Source organism: Dinoponera quadriceps, unplaced genomic scaffold (assembly GCF_001313825.1).
Source record: "Dinoponera quadriceps isolate SergipeBrazil2010 unplaced genomic scaffold, ASM131382v1 scaffold1960, whole genome shotgun sequence".
Taxonomy (NCBI): domain Eukaryota; kingdom Metazoa; phylum Arthropoda; class Insecta; order Hymenoptera; family Formicidae; genus Dinoponera; species Dinoponera quadriceps.
Window position 1 is genome coordinate 30,356 of NW_014556019.1, and position 22,657 is coordinate 53,012.

At 38.5% G+C, this 22,657-nt stretch overlaps 2 protein-coding genes across 2 annotated transcripts in view; one reads left to right on the forward strand and one right to left on the reverse strand.

Annotated features, from left to right (window-relative positions):
• The first annotated feature begins 6,681 nt into the window (after positions 1-6,681).
• On the forward strand, positions 6,682-15,661 carry LOC106746445 (elongation of very long chain fatty acids protein AAEL008004). The gene is made up of 7 exons (XM_014623049.1): positions 6,682-7,799; positions 9,533-9,622; positions 10,361-10,551; positions 10,874-10,966; positions 11,066-11,122; positions 11,909-12,151; positions 15,271-15,661. Exons 2-7 carry the CDS (start codon positions 9,565-9,567, stop codon positions 15,430-15,432), a joined length of 804 nt encoding a protein of 267 aa, XP_014478535.1. The 5' UTR covers positions 6,682-7,799; positions 9,533-9,564; the 3' UTR covers positions 15,433-15,661.
• Positions 15,662-17,289: 1,628 nt separating this feature from the next.
• The window catches only part of LOC106746447 (elongation of very long chain fatty acids protein AAEL008004), a 72,924-nt gene continuing 67,556 nt past the window's right edge, over positions 17,290-22,657 (reverse strand). Inside the window, exons 4-6 of the mRNA XM_014623051.1 lie at positions 22,429-22,612; positions 21,840-21,955; positions 17,290-21,220 (exon numbers count right to left, since the gene is read on the reverse strand). Coding sequence (XP_014478537.1) covers positions 20,966-21,220; positions 21,840-21,955; positions 22,429-22,612 — 555 coding nt within the window. The 3' untranslated portion in view covers positions 17,290-20,965. The remainder of the gene's footprint in view (positions 21,221-21,839; positions 21,956-22,428; positions 22,613-22,657) is intronic.

A 22,657-nucleotide genomic window follows, 5' to 3' on the forward strand; every position in this document is an offset into this window, starting at 1 on the left:
TCTTCGGTGATTTGCTATTTGCCTTCCGAGAGGAGACGAGCGTAAATACTTTTGGTTTCCGTCGGGATCGAATCTGGGACCGTTAGTATGGTAGACCACATATGTGCACTGTCGTCTGTCATGCCACACGTTCGCTCTCGCGTAGTTATATTTATTTACACTATTACACAATATACAAGTAGGCGATTTGGCGGGGCTATTACCGTAGGGTGAGGGAAAGTGCCACAGGATGAGACAGCGAGCCCTCAAGGGACTCGCCTGTGGCGTCCGGGTGGTTACTGCTGGGTCGGTTCGGGGCATCCGAGGTGCGTCAACGGGTGTGTCCGGGGTGCCTTTGCCTGCGCTGGCAACGTCCTGCGACTAAGTAGTAGTCCATGGGATCTCGCCTTGTCGGTTCGGATAGATGGGCTTCGGACGGCCGAAGATTCTCTTTCTTAGAGTTCATGATGTGGCGACTTTTATCCGTTGGCGGATTGAGTCAAAGGTTCCCTCCTTGGCGGTGGTGTGGTGCAGCACTTTACCCGAGAGAGGTTCACTGTTACCGGTTCCCGACTTATTCCCTCGGCCTGATCGAGCAAATAAGAGGTCACACACCCCGATAGTGGTTGACCGAGCCTCTTGCAGTATAAATGGTGAGATGAGGTTGATCGACTCTCGCCTCGGTGAAGCTGCCCCCCTTCCAGAGTTAACTTTCCGTACTTGGTTTACCACCCGAGTGATCTCCATGCAAGTTACTCTTGCGATCTCACCGGAGAACGAGGGGCTTCCAAGTGCGCTGCGTGGCCTACTTGTAGCCCGCGCGCCGCGATCTCGCCGGCGAGCGAGTGGGATCGGACGTACACCGCCTAGCGGTGCTCCGAGCGTACCACTCGCGTGCGTCTTGTAGTAACATCGTTCTCAAGAACGGAACTGCACATATGCCGCCTAGCGGCGCCTTCACAATATTACTCGCGGTGTTCGGTGACTAGTCGGCGCGTGATGTTGCGCGCCCTTCGGCCTAGGGTGTTGTCGACCGGGTAACGAGGACCCCCGGGCGCTACACATGTTACACATGCAAATTCTATAAATTTATCAATTATTAATTTACATCAGCTTAATTACAGAGATGGTTTGCAGTCATTAAATATCTATAAAAAATTATCCTTTTCAAAAAAAGAGAAGGTTAAAAAGGAGCCAATTACATGCGAATAAATGTTCCTTTTAAATATTTAAATAAAAATTTTGTTTCTGAGAGAAGGTTATTATGTTAAACATTAATTCTGAGCGATATTAATTTAATCTTGTATTCTAAAAAGAAATAATGATATCAAGAGGTTAACGCAAAATGAAAATGATTAGAATTTCAGTTACCAATTTCATAAACACATGTTTTAGCTACTAAAAAATATGCAAGTTAAAAATATTGAAAAGTGTTGTATAAAACTGTCAGAAAAGTCTCTGTATAAAAATTTAATCTTATACTTTCTACACAAAAATAATATATAGAGGTTTACATGATAAATTAACAACTTTAAATTAAAAATTATTACACGAAAAAATAAAAATATTTGAATTGTTGAAGTATTGAAAAATATTTATAATGAAACATAAAAGTTATTACACGGATTAACGTAACATCTTAATATTAAATATGAGAAATATAAGAAATATATATATATATATATATATATATATATATATAATATTGAAAATTAAAATAATTAGTAAAATAAATTATTTATATAAAAAAAAAATTAAAGACTTATACAAAAAGCACTTGACGTACCTTTTTTAAACAATACATGGATCATTAACAATAAATATTATTATTATTATTTCCGTGTAAACGTGCCGATAGTTCTCCTATTTTAGTTAGACCCATTCATTTTAATTAGTCGTGTGCAAACGACTAGGTTTCTCTACTATTTTATTACCCGATTGTTCCGAATATCGGACCGAGCGACAATAATCATGGCTATGATGATCGTGGCGTATCGAAGATCCGCTGCTCTGTGACCTACTTCTTTTTTAAGCGCATGTCCTAAACGAGGACAGCTAAAAGGAAAACGGAGAAGACGGAAAGGAGCGCGTAGCTCCAGCAAGTCCCGCTTTTGTTACAAAGATGCCGCCGCAGGTGCCGTTATGTATGTAAACCCAATACACGATCTTTCGCCCATGAAGGTCGTCGAGATGTCGATTTGCAAAGCAGTACAGTTGCGCACGCGTAGTAAATCCGTAGGATTCTTTCATTAATAGCAACATGTGCAATCAATAATGCAGGAGAGTGGGTCAATAGGAGTTTATGCGTGAACGTTGTAATGCAATATAAGGAAAAATTAATATGTCACACTTTCGAATGAAACATTTCAACGAGCCAATGAGAGTTGACGCAAATTGATCGTTGCGTATAATTTATTTTAGTGCCTTATCGGGTAAACTTTTTTCATATTATTTATATTATTTTTAATATGCTATAAATGTAATCGGTCGTAATTTTCGAGTTATCTTTTAATATTAATATTACCATCTCACCTCTTCTTTAATGTTGACCGCAGATTTTCTATCTTAATGAGGCAATAAAATAAATTATTCGCAACAATCAATCTGTATCGGTTTTCATTAGCCTGTTAAAATATTTTACTTTATTGGAAATCTAGAAATCTCTTAACTCGTAGATTGCCGTTATTTTTGAGCGTAAAGCCCACGAGGCTAACATCGCAATAACTGTATATATAGTCAGAATATAAAATAAACCATATGTCCAGTAAAAAGATAATGATATTTGTCCTCCTACTTTTCTATATGTAATCTATATGTTATCTTTACATAAGTAAATATTCTTGAGAAACTGATGCGATAACAATCACAATTAAGCATGTATTGCTTTCCAAAACATCACGAAAAATGTATGTAAGTTTAATCATTTCATAATAAATATATTATGTTAATTTTGTATTTTATATTAAGATATATTATGTACAAATGATATTTTATTGTTTTCTATATTCTATAAATAGTTCACAAATTTATTCCTATCTCAGTTATTGAAATCACTCATACACGTGATGTGGCGATCTAAACGTTAAGAATCATTATTATCATTCTTTTCATATAACCTAGTGTAATCATTAATTAGTCTAGACGTTTTGTTGCTATCTCAGGTTTTTTTAATGGGAGAATTAAGTAACGATTACACTGAGCTGCTTTAAAGAAATGAAACGTTAACTGTTCCTCATGCACTTCTACTCCACTATAACCTGTGTATATAAACTCTTATTAGCCTCTTCTATTACTGATAGCGCATCAACAGTGGCGATAATTTTTTTGCCGCTATTAATCTGAACATAAGTCTCGAAACCAGTCAATTATCAGTGGGGGTAATCATCGTGATGTAAATCTAGGACATCATGTAAATAAGACACAGTCGACAACATGTTTGACAAGTATCGCGTAAAGAAGATCAGTTGCATGAGGTACCACTATTTGTCGTGTTTGCCTTGTTATTACATCAAATATCTATTTAATTAGATCCTTCGCGTTATCTCTACTACAGCCACATTTCCGTCTGTATTGTTAAGTTGACCGAGATATTTTCGCATTGCGCTCGACTTAATTAGTCGTTCATCCGAATTGCATTCCTTTCAAAGATACTCGGGTTTTTGAATACTCTAGAAATATATATATATATATATATATATATATATATAGAGAGAGAGAGAGAGAGAGAGAGAGAGAGAGAGAGAGAGAGAATAGTTGATCCTACTTCCCGGCAGTAAATCGTTAGCTTACTTTCGAGGTAAGAACGACAGTAGGCGTCGTATGAACATTCGTAGTCGATTTTGCTCGTAACATCTTCGGCCTCTTATTGGTCTGGCGGTCGTCTCGATGATCTCGGTCGAGCCGTAATTATTTTACATAACGGCGACGAGACGTCCGACTCTTACCGCACGTTTAGTCACCGTTCACCGCATACCGGTCGGCCTGAGTGGCGCGTCTCGTTTCTAAAGTGCGATGAAGTTTACCGAAGCTATCGAGATCAGATTCATGCGCAATGCTGTTTTTTTTTGCAACGCTTTACGACCGTTTCTCCCGTTATTAAACAACACGTTACACATCCGCATTAACCGGGATATCGCCGGTAACTATAGAGAGGCTCGAAACACCGGACTTTCTTCATCGAGGCGACGACTTACGATTCATTTGCGCGGGGTGAAAATTATACTTCACTCGTCTACCGAAGTCTATACTTCCACCATGTGTTTCAAAAGTCCTCGGCCATTGAAACTGAGTGTTGACACGAATAAAGCATTTTTCAAGACAGAAACACGTCGATATAAAACGAAACGTGTATTCCACGGGGAGAGATTTTTTTCAAATTGACTCATTAATCTGTACAATAGTCTCGTAACCGTCTCATTCGAAGTTACGACGCCCCTAAATGACTTTCCAATGTCGCGTTCGGCGGCGTATCGATCTCTAAAAATTTGCGTTACGACTAATAATAATTAAGTTACAAAGCGATCACGCAATAATAATATTCTACTATTTCTACCGGTATACTTTCCTACTTCCTACATTCTCCTTTTACCATCATTATATCATCATAATTACAGGGAAAATCTCTAGTTGCATTATTATTCGTGTTATTTCTTATAAAAAGTACAAAATAAAGATTCGCGATCGCGCAATTATGTCATTTATTCAACCATCGCCTTCATCTCGAGGAGGTACCTACGATCTATCGCGGAGAGATTCCGCGACTCGCTATGCAGCCGTAAAATCACCGCCACCGTTGGACGTCCGGCCGGTGGTATTCTCAAGTGATCAGCTCGGAGTTAAAGGAGTGGAGCGTTTCAAGACACCTTACATCTAACGGTGTCATCGGCCGTATTTTCAGTCTTCCTCTATGACCATCAAGGAATTAAACGCCTCCGCGTGGAAGATCCTCATTCACGATGATATATTGATCCTCGCAACTGAACGTCGCGGCACAGATCACCTCACTGCAAACCGCAATTCTCTGCAATCGTTGAGCAATGGTGATACCGTTGACGTAGTTTTCCTTTCAAGTGGGTTAATTAGATACCGATCTAGCATGTGCGATTGTTTGCGAACTAGAGCGACAGCGGCGGTGGCTATATATCGAATCGATGCAAAAGTTCCTGCCATATATTAATTGTTTCTTCACAGCAGAAAAAATTTGTGTTAAGAACAGCCCCTGAAATCTTGTTCTAAATACATATTAGGAAAGCATCAACCCGATGCATATTGTCGATACACGAATCGGCGAAGCACATGCGCACTTTTGCCGTACTTAGCAATCGCCGGTATTGCGTCTCCCGGCATAGTGAAATTCCTCGTTTAATTTGAAGTCGGTCGTTCCTCGATAAAAACGTCCGCTGGTTGTCAAGTAGTTGGATTTGGAAGCTTTGCAAGCGATCGAACGTGAGGTGATTTTCATAAACTGAATTACAACGCTACCGCTGTAAGTTTCGACGATGCTACTGCATTCGGATGGATCATGTTCGAGCCGAATTTGACGTACCGAGGCACATCGGTTTGTTATCGGAAATTTTACGCGAACGTTGAAATTCTGTTGAAGTGCGAAAGATTATATCTTTCTATAGATGGACGCTCGATATAAATAGATACAAAAAGGTCTGTGAATCAGAAAACGAATGGAATCTGATATACAAAGGTATTTCTGAAAATTATTGTGTCAAAGCGCTCATATGTGCCTCGTTACATCTTGAATATACTTTCTCCACACGTTTACGCCAATACTTGGCTCGTTTATTCCGGTCAAACAGGAAACGACCCGACACCAAACATTTCAATCTCATCCTTCTTCTTTTCCTCTGTTCTCTTTTAATACAGGTAACTTTTGTTTCCAATTTTGCAGCACTCCTAATGATGCATTAGCGCATACATATAATAGACGTGAGGAAATTACACAAGAATTAATAAAAATATAAATTTAAAGGAACGATTTTCAGACTTAACTATTTGAGAACAATAAGTAACATACAGAGAACGAGAGAAATAGAGAGAGAGAGAGAGAGAGAGATCACACGTAAAAATAATTTTCCCTGCACGACGTATTTAATATTTATTAGACAATTGTAAAAAGTTCTTTTTGTATATTAATTCGTTAAAAGTAACTTGCATAAATTTACAGGAAAATCTCGATGTTATTACAAATAAGTTACGGCATCACCCATGTCTTTACATCTCAAACGCGCTTATCTTACCGTACGCTTCTTGCTTGTTCCGCTCAAATTTACATGCTGCGTCAAACATTTGAATAAAATATTTTATTCGGAAAAGCGAGGAGATTCCGCGGGAAAACCCGCAGCTCTGTAGTCTCGACATTAACTCTTCGTTTACCGAAGTAATTGTTTATGTATTGTGTCGAAGGGAATTTTACTTTTAGTAAAATAGTTTTACCTTTAATAAAATAGTTTTACTTTTAGTAAAATACGAAAAGAGTTTTACTTTTAGTAAAATATTTTTACACAATAATGATCGATTATATATTTTACATAATTTAAACGTTTTAGCGTACGTTCATTACTTAACTTTGTACATTTAAAAAGTGTCCATTGTTCGGGCGATCATTTCTGATCTTTATCGTTTAAATAGGTTTTCCTTGAACAGTTTTCTTTGAACAGAATCGTCAGATACTGAATTTACTTATCTCATCCGTCCATATTTACCTAAGAGTCACTAACAATTTACTTTACTACGTAAAGCAGAAACGACGAGGGAACGAGAGACACGGTATCGCGATACTTTCTTTCCAAGCCGAAAGCAAAATCGTTTTAATGTCTGTCCTGTGGAACATTCTGATTACGTCGAACAAGTTACATATTACGAGCAAGTCTCCGTCGGAGATACAAAATGGGGTAAAAAACCACGCAATAACATGTTAATCGAGTATTAATACACTGCAAATCGTAAATCAGAAAAGTTGTCAAGCGAGGCCGCTAAAATCGAATTAAATCATACGCCATTGTCATAAGCCGTTGGACATAGAAAAAATATTTTATCAGCGGGACAATTAGCAGACAATTTTCAGATAATTTCGTCGAAGTCATGGTTAGTTGTTATCATTGACGTAACCACACTCGCCCCTTTTAATTGACATCTTATCACTTGGTATAAAAGCAGCGTAAAGCGTTATCCGTTTAACTCACGCGACATACACTTTTTACGGTCATCCTCTGGAATTCATTCACCGTTCTCCTTTCCTTCGACGTGTACTCTTCTACTTCTCTCTTCCACCGTTCCCACCTTGCCGTCGTCTCTCCTTTTTTCTCTCTCGTGCGCGTCACGCAGGCCCCAGGCGTACCCTTTCTCCTTTTCTCGATCCCTTTTTCTTCCTCACTTTTCTATCCCTCCGAGGCATCAGCCCAATCGGAACGGGCCGTTTGATTAAAGACCACATTCTTATTCACTTACTCGCCTATCCGCACCCTCTCCGCGCGCCTCACCTTTGGATACCTCGCCTCGGTACCGACTGCAATATTGGGAACGTCGGAAGTCGAGTTCGACAGAACGTGCGGTGGGGATCGAAGACGCATTTGCAGGACAGTGGTCCTCTCGGTGGGCACGCAGCAGAGGACGGTCAGTTTTTGGTACGCCGCGTCTCTCTTCTCATCGACGAGACACGGATAACCGGATACCGGGGTGCCACCGAGGTTCACCGATACTTTCGCGCCTACATTTCGATACACACACACACACAGTGCGGTCCTGCTAAGTTCGCGTCGGTGAATGACCAATTTTTCCCAACACTCTCATCGCTCGCTCGAGAATAAGTAAGTATATAACCGCGATTCGCGAGAAACTCCAAACTTCTTCTTACGCGAACAGGAGGATCTCAGTTCGTATGATCGAGTAGAATTAACTCGGTGGAGATTCGACGAAACGATATCTCCGATTTACCGCGACCGAGAATATTCGCCGAAATATTCCAGCTGTATCGAGACTCGGTTAGGGAGATAAGCGGGGACGATTAAATGAGGAGAAAATTCCCGCAAGAATTCCGGTTTCCTGTTCCTACGACCGAGTTTCCCGTTTGGTCCTCCGTGTTCTTACCGAACAACGGAAAATTCAGTTACGGGGAAAAAAAAACAATTCCGTTGGTGTAAATGAATTTTCCGTTGCCTGGGGACCAGGCGAAAATTCTATTGTGGGGACAGAAGGATTCTCGCAGGAGGCCTCTACTCAGCCAATTGTTCTTAATTGTCTCAATCTTGTGTTTTAACGCAGCTGAATGTTCGTACACGGAAAGAAGAGCTCAGTTCCTGCAAAGGGAATAGCGGCTAGATGAAAACTCGGTGGCAAGGAATGAAAACTCGCCGACTGAAAGTGACATCTTTGTTACCGCGGCTGAGAACACTCGTGTGAATGTTCAGCATGCATTAGAGCTCGATTGAGAGGCGACTGAATATAATTGACCGAGTAGAAACCTTCTACGGGAATGTCCCTACATCCGAATTTTCCGGTGACCGTCTGGTCCCGAAATAACGAGAAATCCATTCGCACCAACGGAATTTATTTTCGTGTGGGATTACTCTCAATCGCAGTAACGGAAATAACACTTCTTGTCGTTGAGTTTTCGTCCCTATTCTCTTGCAGGAACTGAGTTCTTTTTCCGTGCAAATGAGTTGGTTTTTTTATGCGCATGTGACCGGTGCTGAAATTCTTCCCCTGCTCCTATTATACAGCTCCTAATTTATATATCGGGACACTATTATTCATTTTAAGAGTTTCACACCCGCGCCAGAAGCACCAAGGCGAAAGAAGTGTCTAATAAAGTAGACTACGTTTAAGGCTGCGTTCGGAAACTCTACTCCCAAAGTCAGAGCAAGGTGAGCGGTGGTGAGAGATAGAGCAGACCTCGAGTAAAAATAATTTTCGAACGGTAGACTACGTGAATTACAGTTGTCACTCACTCGTCATGTCAAAAGAATATCAAATCGGTCGTTTATTTTCCTTGCTATATAATTTACGTCTTCCATGAATTAATTTTACCGATTTTATCGTGTCGCAAATTAATACCGTTTCCTCGTTGATTCGATTTGATATCACTGTGAGAGCATTCTAAAATGTATTAATGAATTAAATATGTATAATTCATGTAACGTGAACTATAACTATAAATCTGTGCCGTCAGCGCATTTCGAAGCACATTTTGAATGATATCGCGTCAGACCGAGTCTATAAATGGAAACCCTTTTAAAAAATTCCCGTCAGATGCAACGAGTTACCCGAATCCACCCTGAAATTTTAGGGTGGAAAATTTTTCTCTCGGGCTGTATCCAACTGAGTTTCCGAATCGGCATTACCACCTTGGTATCATTCGAGCGGCGTGAGTCTCCACGGGTGCATCCGGGTGAAGTTTTCGAACGCAGCCTGATAAAAATACGTGAAAAACACGCAAGAGTAATTCGTTCCTCACGAATCATGTTCACGACCAGCTTTTGTAAATCCCGCGCGTTAATGATGCGTGACAATTTCAAAAGAACACACTCGCTTTATATTTCAGATTTCTGCGACGTGAACGTAACCGCCGCCAGCATGGCTAATTTCATAAAGCTCGTAATCAGCAATTATAATGAAATTCTAGATTTTAAAGGTAACTCCTAACATCATAAGAAAAAAAAAATATCCTATTTGCTGTACGAGGAATTATCAGGAAAACATATTATCTCCTTTTACATATCCTCGCTCGTACACGCGCACGCGATAGGTATACTTTTTCATTGTAATTTGTGGCGCATTATCATGGTAACAATTTAGCGAAGCGCGATTATTCTCATAATTTACATCGCATGATTCTTAACAGTTCCAAAAGCTTCACTTATCAAGTTAAATATAGTATGTTGATAAGGTAAAGTATTTTCTTTAAAACTTAAAAACGCGTGCGAGAAAAACGTTGTCTGTCAAATAAATTTCATAACCAGTAGGGGGTCACAACTAAAAACTTTTCATCCGGAACGTTTTGAGACACTTTATTTAAAATTCTGAACAATCCTATGTGCGTAACAATTGTTTCACACGATACACGTATATCACTTTTAAGATTGTAACAAGTTATTTTTATAAGTTTCGACAAATGTATACGAGAAGTATTCGTCTATATTTTATTATTCTATTTGCCGTATATTATAAAATATCTCAACGAGCGCGCAAACCATTACAGTAATTAATCGTCCCTCGAATGTGCAGAGAAAATTGTTACGTGTTTGTATGTGGATAAACGCGCGCATTCTACAACTTTTCCTACTGATCAAATCAAATGCCGAAAAGGAGTAAATTAATAATTAGTTAAATCTATTATGATAATTTCTCCACTAATTATATTCTATTATAGATCCTAAAGTGGATACGTGGCCTTTAATGGGGTCTCCTGGTCCATTGCTGTGTATCATGGGGACATACTTGATTTTTGTTCTAAAAGCCGGGCCAAAAATGATGGAGAAAAGGCCAGCTTTTCAAATGAATACTATTTTAATATTGTACAATGGGTTCCAAGTGCTCTTCAGTATTTGGTTGACAACACTGGTGAGTCTGAATTTATTTGCGTCTGCATACGCGATATAACTTATTGATATTTAATATCTTGAAATAAAAGAAGCATTAGTATTTAGTGTCTTGAAATAAAATTAAACAAATTTGTTGTGATGAATATGAAATTTTAAGATTCCACAACGCACGTTTGACGAACTATTAATGATCTAAGAGTGATCGAGGGTTTAATTAAGTTTATTAATTGTTTATTAATTGTGTATGTTTGAGATCAAAGGAATAAAGTTGACGTAAACGTTATTCCTCACACATAACATTTGTCGACAGACAGTTCACGTAAAATACGAATCGATTTCAGGCACTGGAAGTCGATTTGGAAGACGCGCTAACTTTTCAAGGTTGTTATATACAGAACAAATCGTACCAAAGGAACAAAGTTCTACACGAAAAGGTGAGCGTTATTTTCCTTAATTTTCACACAAGGTAATTGTTATTGTCAAATTGTAACTATATTTTTTAACACAATCGCACCCGTGTTTTGGTCTGATAGTTATCGCTGGGCGCATGGTGGTATTTTGTTGCGAAGATAGTTGAACTCTTGGACACGGTAAGTGACACGTAAATGTTCACTTTAGTAAAATTGACTAATTAATTAATAAATAAAACATTCAACGCTTATGAAAATGTTAGAAGTCAACGATGAGATGCTTCCATAATGTTTAACTGATACAATTGTTTCGTTACTTAATTAATACAAAATTACTGCAATCGTCCATACTTAAACGAACAATTAAGGACAATGTTTTGCTAACTCGGCCATCGGAAAAGTGTTTAGCAATTCCTTGCATCAGTCCCGATTGCACCAATAAATGAATACTATTAAATCTGTATTAACAAATCCAAATGGTTAGAAAACTTTATTTTTCTCAAATTTACTTTTTTTATTTAAAGATTTATTAATTTATTTTTTTTTTATTTAAACATCTATTAATAAAATTCGAATCAAAGGCATTTATTTCTTCTTTGCTTCGTTAAAGTAGATTTTTTTCTTTTTTGAGTCGTTAAATCCGCCGTGAGAAAGATTATAAACGTAGGTGTTTAAAAAATTAGATTTCCATTAAAAAAATAAATCTGACTTTCATCTCACCTTGACGCTTCCACCCAAAGTCAAATCCTTTCAATAAAAATGTGCCTCTCTCCAAACAATGTAACCTAAAAAAACCGGACCTCGACATTTCATTTAGTTTTCCAGATATTCGGCCTGTTACATTTGAAATTTAACATCCTGTACATCTAAGAGCGATTTATATGACTGATAAAATTCATAATGCGAAAGGGAAAAATTTCGTGCAGAATATTTTTGAGATAACGTAATTTTTTTCACTTTTTAAAGGTATTCTTCGTCTTAAGAAAGAAGCAAAATCAAGTGACTTTCCTTCACGTTTATCATCATACTATAACGGCCGTTTTCTCGTGGTGCTACTTAAAGATACTACCCGGTCAACAAGGTGTCGTCGTGGGTGCCCTGAATTCCATAGTCCACATTTTTATGTATAGTTATTATCTCATCGCGGCACTCGGTTCTAAATACAGGAAATATCTTTGGTGGAAGAAATACATGACCTGGATTCAGCTGGTAATTATCTTTCGGTACATAGTCAATTAAACTGACAACGCAGCAATGCGATATGTGTGTTAATTCCGAATTAATTTCTCGATATTCGCTAATCTTAAGATCATCGTTACATTGAAAAAAAACTTGAAATCGTTGATGAAGCACCCATGGAAATGTTTTACTGATTCAGCTAGAATTTTAAACGTCGTAAAATGTATCGCTGTTTTTTGTATTTGTTAGAAAATTGTCTGTGGCACGTATAATTTATAGCAGCAGCTTTCTAGCAATATGTAGAGGAAAATTTAGATCTTGTTATTAATTTTTTATAAGAAGTGTGACTGGTCTTAGTCTGAATGAACTCCACAGAGACTTTTATGCTAAATTAGACAAATAATTCAGATACAAATTCTCTCTCATCTATATTGATTAGGTATAACATATGTACATATGTAATATTGAAATATTTTCTAGTCATTTATTCATCTTAGCTAATTTCTCGTATCTAGATAATCTTCGCTAGGCCTGCAAGACCGTTTTTTTTTAAGTAAAACTCTCTCGAGTCGAAATTTTGATTTTGCATTGATCCTGCAAATTTTGTCTAACTTGAAAGACTAAAGGAGAATCTCAAGATATAACATTATAAAGAATATTATCCTATTTTAAAATATTCTGTTCGGGTTTATATTTTTTTTCTTGACATTGTGAAAATTTCTGTATATTGAAAAGATTTAAAAGGGCTGAAGAGAAAGAAGTTATAAAAGCAAATTATATTAACAATTGTGCGTCCGATAATACTGCGTGCTGATAGAGGTGTAAATTTATATTCGGGACAATAATGAGATTAAATAGAAGTGGATAAAACTTTCTAAATTTCGACTTCAGGTATCTCTTATTCTCAGCGAGTTCGTCAAACGTCCTGGTCGGAAATATCCTACGTAATAAATGATTCGAAACATCTGGAGATATATGACGTATCGCCGCAGCTGCGTCCAGCCGGTGAAAGCCCAATTAAATACTTCAAAAGCTGAGATACTTTTATCACTCAGTGGAAAATATAACGCACCAATACACATATGCCGTGTTAAAGGCGGTATTCAGCCAAGATACTGGATCAAGAAATCAAAACGAAGAAAGCAGGATGTATCTAGATGTGGGTAGCAATACGTTGCAGCGATACGTTGTATATTTCCATGTGTTTCAAATTATTTATTATACAGGATGCTTCTAGTTTTAATGGATATTTGAGAGAAGTACACTTAGAAAGTATAAAAACTATAATTATAATTTATAATTTGCAATTTCCGACGTTGGTAATTCGTAGTTTATCATCGCTTGACAAATCATTATTGTTTCATGAATCTCATTACTCGTCACCTTTGTATTTATCTTGTACTAGAAGAAATATTAATCTAAGTAGATCGAATAACAGTTATAAAAATAGACCGAATAACAGTTATAAAAGTGGATATTAATCCATATTTATAACTTTGATTGATAGCATGATTATTAAAATTCACAAAGCTGAATTTATATATTATAAATATTATTATTAAAAACGGTTTATAAATGCAAATTAATATCCGAATTTCATTACAATTTATTAATATTCTTTACAAATATGATATAAATTAAAATTAAATAATTTTACGACTATGAATATCAGCCTTAGAATCTAATTTAAATCCAGCAAATGCTAATTTATACATCTAATAATGTTTCTTAGGTCATATATTTTAGTAAATGGGACTCGGACCGAATAAAAATATCGGTCTGGTTTTTATTCTGGTTCACTTAAAATATTTAATAGAGGTTCAGGTTTCGGTTTCGGTTTTCTGGACAATGAAAGTACCGATAAACCGTTTAAATTTCGGATTTTTTCGGTTCCGGTTCTTTAAACTTGTCTCCTTACTGAAATTTGTATTGACATAAATTATATATATATAACGTATACAATAATATATCATAAAAAATAATATCACTTCTTCGATATAGATGGCGTTTTTTCACTACTTTCATCTTCTGCTCTTAACTATTTTGGGTATATAATATTATCTTCCTTATCTGTAAAATCTTCCTAACGGAATATATAAATTATGTAAATTCGGAGAATATTCGGAAAACATCTCGATATTCTCTGAACTTTCTCAGAACATACATATTCCGTTAGAATAAATTGTACAATTCAGGATGATTGTTTTTCTATTTATTCCAAAATTGTAATATATTACTTCTTTTGTTAACCCTCATCTGTTCAATATCGTATGCTTAAAATTTATGTTCTATTTGTCACGATAACTGATTAGTTAGATCTATGTTCTGCTTTTTCGAGAACTAGAATTTTATTATGAAATGAAAAAAAAGATTATTTAAAATTGTAGAATAAGAACCGAAATAGTGAACTGAAAAGAACCGCAAACCGAAAAAAATGTAACAATTCCGATTTCGGTTCTGTAGGCTTTATAAAATTTTAGCACGGTTTACGATTTCGGTCCGACAGAAATACCGGTTTTCATACGGTTTTCGGTTTTGTTTCCGGTCCGGGTCCCTGGTAAGTTGCATCGAATACAAATTTACATTTTTAATGCTACACAGTACTTTTAGACACGTAACTTTCGTTCTTCTGAATCTCCGAATTCCATCGAAATTTCTAATGTCGATCAAAAATGATGAACAAACTTTAAAAGAAGAAAATTTGTGTTGCTTTATTTATCCAATATTTAAACATTTCAATTATTTAATATTTATTTTATATATATTATTTGCCATTGAAATATATTCCATTTAATAGAGTTTATTGAAAAATTAAAAATAAAGATTAAAAATAAAAATAAAATTTTAAATGCAGGTAGAATATTGACACACACACTCATACGCAATCGAATATTAAATAAAATTTTGAATACATATTTTATAAAAATACTTATAACATCTGCAGCCATTCTTGAGATTCCTAATAGATTCTTGAAATTTCACTAACAATAATAATGAAATGAACGATAGTAACTAATCTATTCGTAATATCAAGGAACAATAATCTTTATGATATTGGTTTTTAAAGTCTCCACTGGCTCTTCAAATTCAAAATTTGCAGAGTTAATGTAGAATCAAAATTTCGACTCGGAAATTCTATCAAATTTCAGTTGCAGTTTGGGATGATGATGACCTACCTGATGCTAACTCTGGCTATGGACTGTCAAATGCCGAAGGCTTTAACTTATTTCTTCATAACAAACATAGTAATTTTCATCTATCTGTTCAGTGATTTTTACCGAAAAACATACAAAGCGAAAAAGATCCAATAAAGGGAATTGATCGTACGAAGAGAGAATGAATATGAACAAGTTTAGCTGTTTCTATTTATATTGAATTTTTTAACGACGAGGACATAAATTGACGAGGAGAACCAAATAATGAAATAACCGCAATTGACGATAATCTTTCAAATGAGTCATCCGTTTTTATGGTGTGAAGTGACGTGAAAGATTTATGCACATATCCACATTTACATGTGAACGATAGTTTCCTCAAATTTATAGAACGTGCGACATTTTTAAATTTCCATTCCTTAATTCCGTATCCATTCTATTTACGTGTACATGTTCCTCGAACTTTTTTTTGACAATTGAATTTGCTCATTAGGATTGTCATTCTGTTATTAGCGTTTTCTGTGTAACCGATTATTGTGTTCATAATCAATAATCGTACTATAATTTTAATTATTTTGTATATTTAATTATCCTTCGTGAAAACCATACGGAGGCTACTTTGTTTTATTTATTTGTACCCATCGGTCGTTTTTAACAAAATTACCGAGATATCAACGGTAATTGTGATATGTACGTTTAATTCAGTACGCGATCACAGCGGAATTTTTGTTTTCGCGCTCAAGTTCTCGAATCCTCTCCGATCCCGGCCTCGATGTTGTAATTAACGCATATCGTAGTATAAATCGGCAACGGATTTCTTGATCCGAAAGAACGAAGGGGGGGGAGGGAGAATCGGAGCGGGAGAGGAATCAGGATGAGCGCAAAGTCAAAGTCTAATTGCTCGAGATCGGAAGTGTGCCACGATACGTAAAAAAATGAGCACCCGGTTAGAGCAGACGGGTAATAAACCAACCGTCACTCGTTAAAATCTGCTAGGTCGAGCTGAACGCGCCGCGTTCTTCCTCGAAAGAAAACATCTGAGTTAGTTAGCTTTTCTAACGGTAGTTACTCTTTTCTCGGTTCTCTATTGTGTTGCACAGTCTTGTATTCAATGCCATATTGTTAAAGCGTCCAGTACACAGTCGGAGATGAACACTTTTTACTCTACGCTTGTCGTTCTCTTCGACCCAATTGAAGTCACTCAGGATGCTTGAAGTTCTCTTCTCTCATCTTTCAACGGACCATTCGTTATCCTCGTGACAAGACTGAATAGCGCGAAACCTTATCCGACGATTCCTACGATACTGATCGGTGCCGACAACCTTGTGTCTAATAACGCCAGAATCAAAATCTGTCAAGGGTACTGCAATTAAACGAATAGACGACGTACGGGTGCATAGTGTGTTAAGTATGCTAAGTAATATGTACTATTATCTATTTATAAATATTCTATAAATAAAAAAAGAGAAAAAGTTGAAGCTGCGATCACCTGATTTCATGTTCATCCGAAAGGCCTCGAATCGAATCGTCTATGTTGAACGTTTCGTCAGAGGTGGAATCTAAGCCGAATAGTCGCCGAATATCCGACACATACGAGAGCAGTCCGATAAGTACTTAGCCTACAAAAGAAAAACGAAAATTTTGGAAAAGTGGCGATTTATTTCTCAACATAGTCTCCTTTTAGCTCGATACACTTGACCCAGCGATGCTCCAACTTCTTTAACCCATCTGAAAAATACGTTTTCTCGAAGTCTGCAAAGTAGGCCTCCGTGGCGGCGATGACCTCCTCATTCGGCCAAATTGGTCGAATTGGACTACGAACTGCTGTCCCATCCACATTATTCTCCAGATTTGGCCCCGTGCAACATTTTTTTGTTTCCAAACTTGAAAAAGTCACTCGCCGGGCAGAAATTTGAGTAGGCTAAGTACTTATCGGACCGCCCTCGTATATCGCTGTGAAATACGAGATGTATTCATCGGAAAGATGTCGCACAAGTGATGTTAAGAGTAAAATCGACGATCAAAAGGTTGAACAATTAAGATCATACGGCGATGTATACTTTTATTCTACAACAAATTACACACGTATATTGTATGATACACACGGGTGTGGTTGTAAGATTATCTATCCATTCGAAATTGCGAAGTCGTCCGCTCGATCGATCGATATAAAATAAAATCGTAACTGTTCGATACAACAAATCGCTTGGAAGACCGTCTTAAAATGATGAGACCAAACGCGGTGCAGCCGACACTTTATTTACATTAGAAGCTCCGTTATGGTATCACTAAAGTACACAGAGCATAAAAAATCTTAGAAGCTACGTGTGCCTTATCGTTTTCTATTTTAATGTAAAAGCTAAACCGGAAGAGATATATGGGCAAGGAAGAAAAAGAAAAACAAGAAGAAGGAGAAAAGAAGAGAAAAGAAAAGTAAGTAGGAGAAGTCATGATGTTACCACAATATACACCTAGTAATTGGCGCAAAAATGCCAATTTAAAGCCATATTCTTTGGACTTAACTAATCTAATCGAAATTTAGGCAAAATCCAGCACCACGCAAAAAAAGCGAACGCACGTCGGTCTCGAGCTAAGAGAGGTCGAGTCACAAAACGAAACGCGAATGCTAAACGAGTAACACGTAAGCGGCTCTCAGTTTTCAGGATAATCGCGAATTTTCTCGCGCCGTGTAATCAAATATCACATATGATCTCACTCGAAACGAATTATTAGTTATACCGAAAAGTAACGATACTTTAATAGATCATTCTTCTCTCTCTCTCTCTCTCTCTCTCTGTCTGTCTGTCTGTCTCTCACACGACTGTTTGATTAATTAATAAAATTAAGATTTCTACAATCGTCGTTAGTATCACATGCCTATATTATTATCGCAGTGGTATAACGTTTCGTTGGAAAATGTAATTAATTATTTCTCCTCTTTAGAGATACCTACGATTATCTGACGTAAGATTTGATTATTGACTCATCACGAACACATTTGACGTGTAAACTCGTTATTGAAAATCGACGTGATCGCTTAAAGACGTTCTCACACTTTGTTCTTCTTGTACACAACGTGTAACTTTAATATGCTTTTTGATTGATTATACATTAATCGCGCACCTCGAGCAATTCTTGCATCGGCGATAAAAGACCGCAAAAAGAGATCGTAAAGTGAAGAAAGATTTTATGCTCCCTCCTCTCTCTCTCTCTCTCTTCCACTCTCTTTCTATATATATCTTTCTTCAGCATCGACAGAAGGCGATCGGTACGCGGTTTACGCGTTAAGCAATTACCGTGAAAATTACCGTATATTTAGGCCACGTGTTATCTAGATTGATCGATCGCGAAACACGCTGTCGCTTGCGACGCAAGTTCAATGCGAAACAGAGTTTTGATCCACCTTCAAGTCGAAGCTTCGACGTGAAAGTGTTGGCAGTTACGTTGTTACATTCGCTACTGTTCATATTCTGCGCGATTTGAGTTAAAAATCGCTACGGTCTATCGAGCTCACATAATCGCGTGCGCACGTGGATCGTACCGCTGGTAACTTTCGGATCGCAGGTCACCCGGAAGCGGGACGTGCACCGAGTACAACCGAGCCCCGCAGCAGTATTTATGAATTAGTCGTTAATTATGAATCGTACCAAATGATATCATGTTTTACGTTCTCAGTGTTTTATATCGGTGAAAAAACAGTAATAGAGTACCTAATAAGGTTTACAGGCACTCCTCGTACACGATGAGCGCTTATAAGCGCCGTCCGCAGTCGAAAGGTTAAATGATGGCTGATTGGATACGAAAAGGTGTTTCGATCGATCTAAAAACGAGCCGTCGTGGGAGCAGTTCGGATGCTCTTCTCGTGTGCGACTGCTCGTGAAGACGATCTCGAGCCGAAAGCGCCGAGGTTTCTACGGAGCGACGCGCACGCTGCGCATTTTAAGCACCGGAAGCGCGATCTTCACGTAGCGTGGTCAAAACCGCCATTATGTGCGTATGTGTGAGAGACGCCTCTTCATAAATATTATTACAGGTATAGATAATTATATTTATTGTATGCTTCCTCGCGATGTGAGAGATAATAGAGATTACGATGTATATGCGACAGAGACGGGGATAAGATTATAAATAAGGCGGAATGTCGTTTCGATCGTATCGCGAAGATATGATGAAACGAGAAGGTGAGCCGCGTGTACACGGTATGGAAGCAGCTTTCGGCGGAGAAATCCGCGCGTCTTGCGATGCACGTGATTCGCGCCGACGTATCGTTCGATCTGAAGGCCGCATTAAGATCCAAGTGTACACGCGGCAACCGGTAATTTTCCGCACGGAAGAAACGATCCCTGATCGGTGTAACTGAACTTTTCGCTCGGGGACCAGAAGATTCAATTGTAGGGACGGAAAGACGTTCCTACGACAGGTTTCTGCTAAATGCCCAACTGAGTCTTAACCCTTTTAGCGCCAACGACGATATATCGTCGCGTATCCGAGGGCGCCTTACTATTCGCATCGCGAGAAAGCTCTATCTCAAAATAAATTTATAAAACGTTATAAACGGTCTAATTTCATTGCAAAAGAATTTAAAAAATTGTTTTCGGGTTTAACTTTTTGTTATATTCCATGCTGGTTGGTGCCGAGGGTCTGTATACGTCGGAGCGATAAGGTAGAAACTCGACGCGGGACAGTTTCGTTCTCAGTACCGATATTAGTTATTTTGTTAAAAATAATTGGAAATGTAATACTCATACTTCATACTATGTGATCTACGTAAAACTGTGATCAAACGATGATTATTCTTATGTGCAAATGTTGTTTGTAGAAGAGAAACTTGTTTCTATGTTTTTCATCATGTTTTATATTGACGTTATTCGTATGATTTTCAACAAATATTGAAATACTCACTTACTTACTTTATTCTTTCTTTATTTCGTAATATGCTGCTTTTTGAATTTTGTCAATATCATTTTTAGTTTGGCTTTCATGAACTTTTTCCCAAACCTTAGTAAATTCGTCAAATTGGCTCGGTATTCTTCGCATAGGTACGATACTTTTGCTCGGCACTAAAAGGGTTAACGCAGCTGAATGTTTACACGAGGGTTCTCAGTCGTAGTAACGGAGATGTTATTTCTCGTCACTGGGCTTTCATTTCATCGTTCACCGAGTTATTATCCGGTCCCCATTCAGTCGCGGAAACTGAGACTCTCCTTCCGTGCGTGTGTAAAGTAATAACGCGCGTTATTTCGAACTGTCGATTTACAGGTGATGGAAAATGAGCAAGCTTGGACATCCTGTGCGCGCTAATCGCGCGTCAATCATCGATACTGGCTCGCCACTCCTCTCGGACGTGATTTCGCTGTCGTTCGCGAAGACGCACAACGAGCGGATCGTCGACATTCTTATATAAAACTGGGAAGCACGGAGTGAACAAACATACGTTCGCTCTTCGCGAACGCCTAATGGTCTCTTGGATTATTTTCTTTCTTTTTGTTTTCTTTTTTCTCCCCCGCTTCCTGTTAACTCTTCGTGCGCGTTGACCCCAGTACCGGACGTTCGTTTTCGTACTTCTGGTCTGCTGTTCGATCGGGATGAGAAACTGGATGAAAACTGACGATACGATTCGGTGTTGGCAACGATAACGGCCGTGAGGCCTTTCATTCGCGATTGCGTCTCCTTTCTCGGTCGTCCCCCATTAGTCACTTTTCCTTTTTCCGTTCGATATCCCGTTGTTGCTTACTTTCTCCGCGATGTCACTCGCTTTGGCCGTGTCTTGAATCGGCGAGGCGCCGTGTTCCTTCTTAGTGGTGTAAGCGTTGTTATAAAAATCCGCGAAGAGGAAGTAGAAGAATATCGCGTTCGGCAGTACCAAAAGCAGCGACCATTTCGGATACTCGCAGTCGTAGAACAATAGCTGTAGGTTATGCAGAAAGGCCAGGCAGAATTGACCCTGTCGGACAAGCGAAGATCGCCGCGTTTAGTACGTTCTCCCTGCGGATATTCACCCACGCCAATTGACCGATCGAATTAGGGTGAAAATGAACGTAACGACGTAGCGTGTATCGAGGAAGCGATTGAAGCGAACTTTCCGAGAGAAGCCACGTCGTATCGAAAGTTCTCGATAAAAATTCACGGCTCGATAAAAATTCACGGAGATACGAAATAGCGCTCGGGAATCGAGGCCGTCCCGTTTTCTGCCGTTCCCGTTCTTCTGCGGATATTTTTAACTCGCTCGGTTCGGCCGAGCCGAAATCTCGCAGACGTTCATTCGCCCCGGGAATCCGCGAACTACGGTGAAAATCTCGTGCACCGTGCACGGCCAAGGAAATCGGCCCTCTTCGCCTGAAAAATGAGTTCGCTCGGATCTACCCGACGATGGACGGACAGAATGCGTTTTGGAAAAGGAAGCAATTTCTTGAGAACTAGGAACTTTGTTCCTTTCTAAAACGCGGTTTGCTCGTCCATTGTTAAGTAGTAGATCTTGCCAAATTCATTTTTCAGTATCCGCTTACGGGAAGAGAGAGATTTCACCCCCGGCATCCCCGGTGTCGATTCGCTCATTTCAATACCATTTGCAGAGTGGTGATGTACTTCTTCCACCAAAGGTATTGCTGATACTGAGGTAGTAAGGCCGCCAGTAGATAATAAGAGTACATGATGATGTGCACGAAACTATTGATGATTCCTGCAAGTACCCAGAAATAGAAATATATTTAGTCAGCCGGAATAAAAACACTGGTAGCTAACATAGGCTAGATCAAATTCTCCGGCTCGTTACTAGCTCATTACTGGTTGATCACACCGAGCAACAACAAACCAACTCGTTTCATCTTGAGATTTTGTAGACAATCTCCCGTAAGTTTTCGGTTGTTAAACACGAAGCAACCAACAGCTAACTTATTAATCTATCCATTATCTAGTCAGTCACTAGGAGGAGCGAGCGTTATATTACTAGCCAGCTAGCGACGTTAGAAATTTATTACTTCGCGGCTGGACACCCATGAGGTTCAATTCCTGCTAGGATAGATGCAATCCGAGTCATCGCGCGAACGCGTTGCGATATGACGGTGATGCGCGAATAACGTGAGGAATGAAGTAAAGAGCGACTCGTGACACGCCGTGACTGTCTTCTCCTTTTTCCTTTTCTCTCTTACGCACCTATGAAGATACCGTGGCCTCCGGGATAATATTTCGTAGCGCCCCACGACACCATTGGCATCACCGTGTGATGGTACAGATGGAGAAACGTGATTTGCCTTTCCTTCTTGCGCAGCACGAAGAACACCGTGTCGAGCAGCTCCGTAAGTTTCGCCAGAAAATAGAAGTAAACTCCTCGCGCGACCTGGAATATCCGCTCGAGAAGTAATTTATTTTCGAGTACACAACA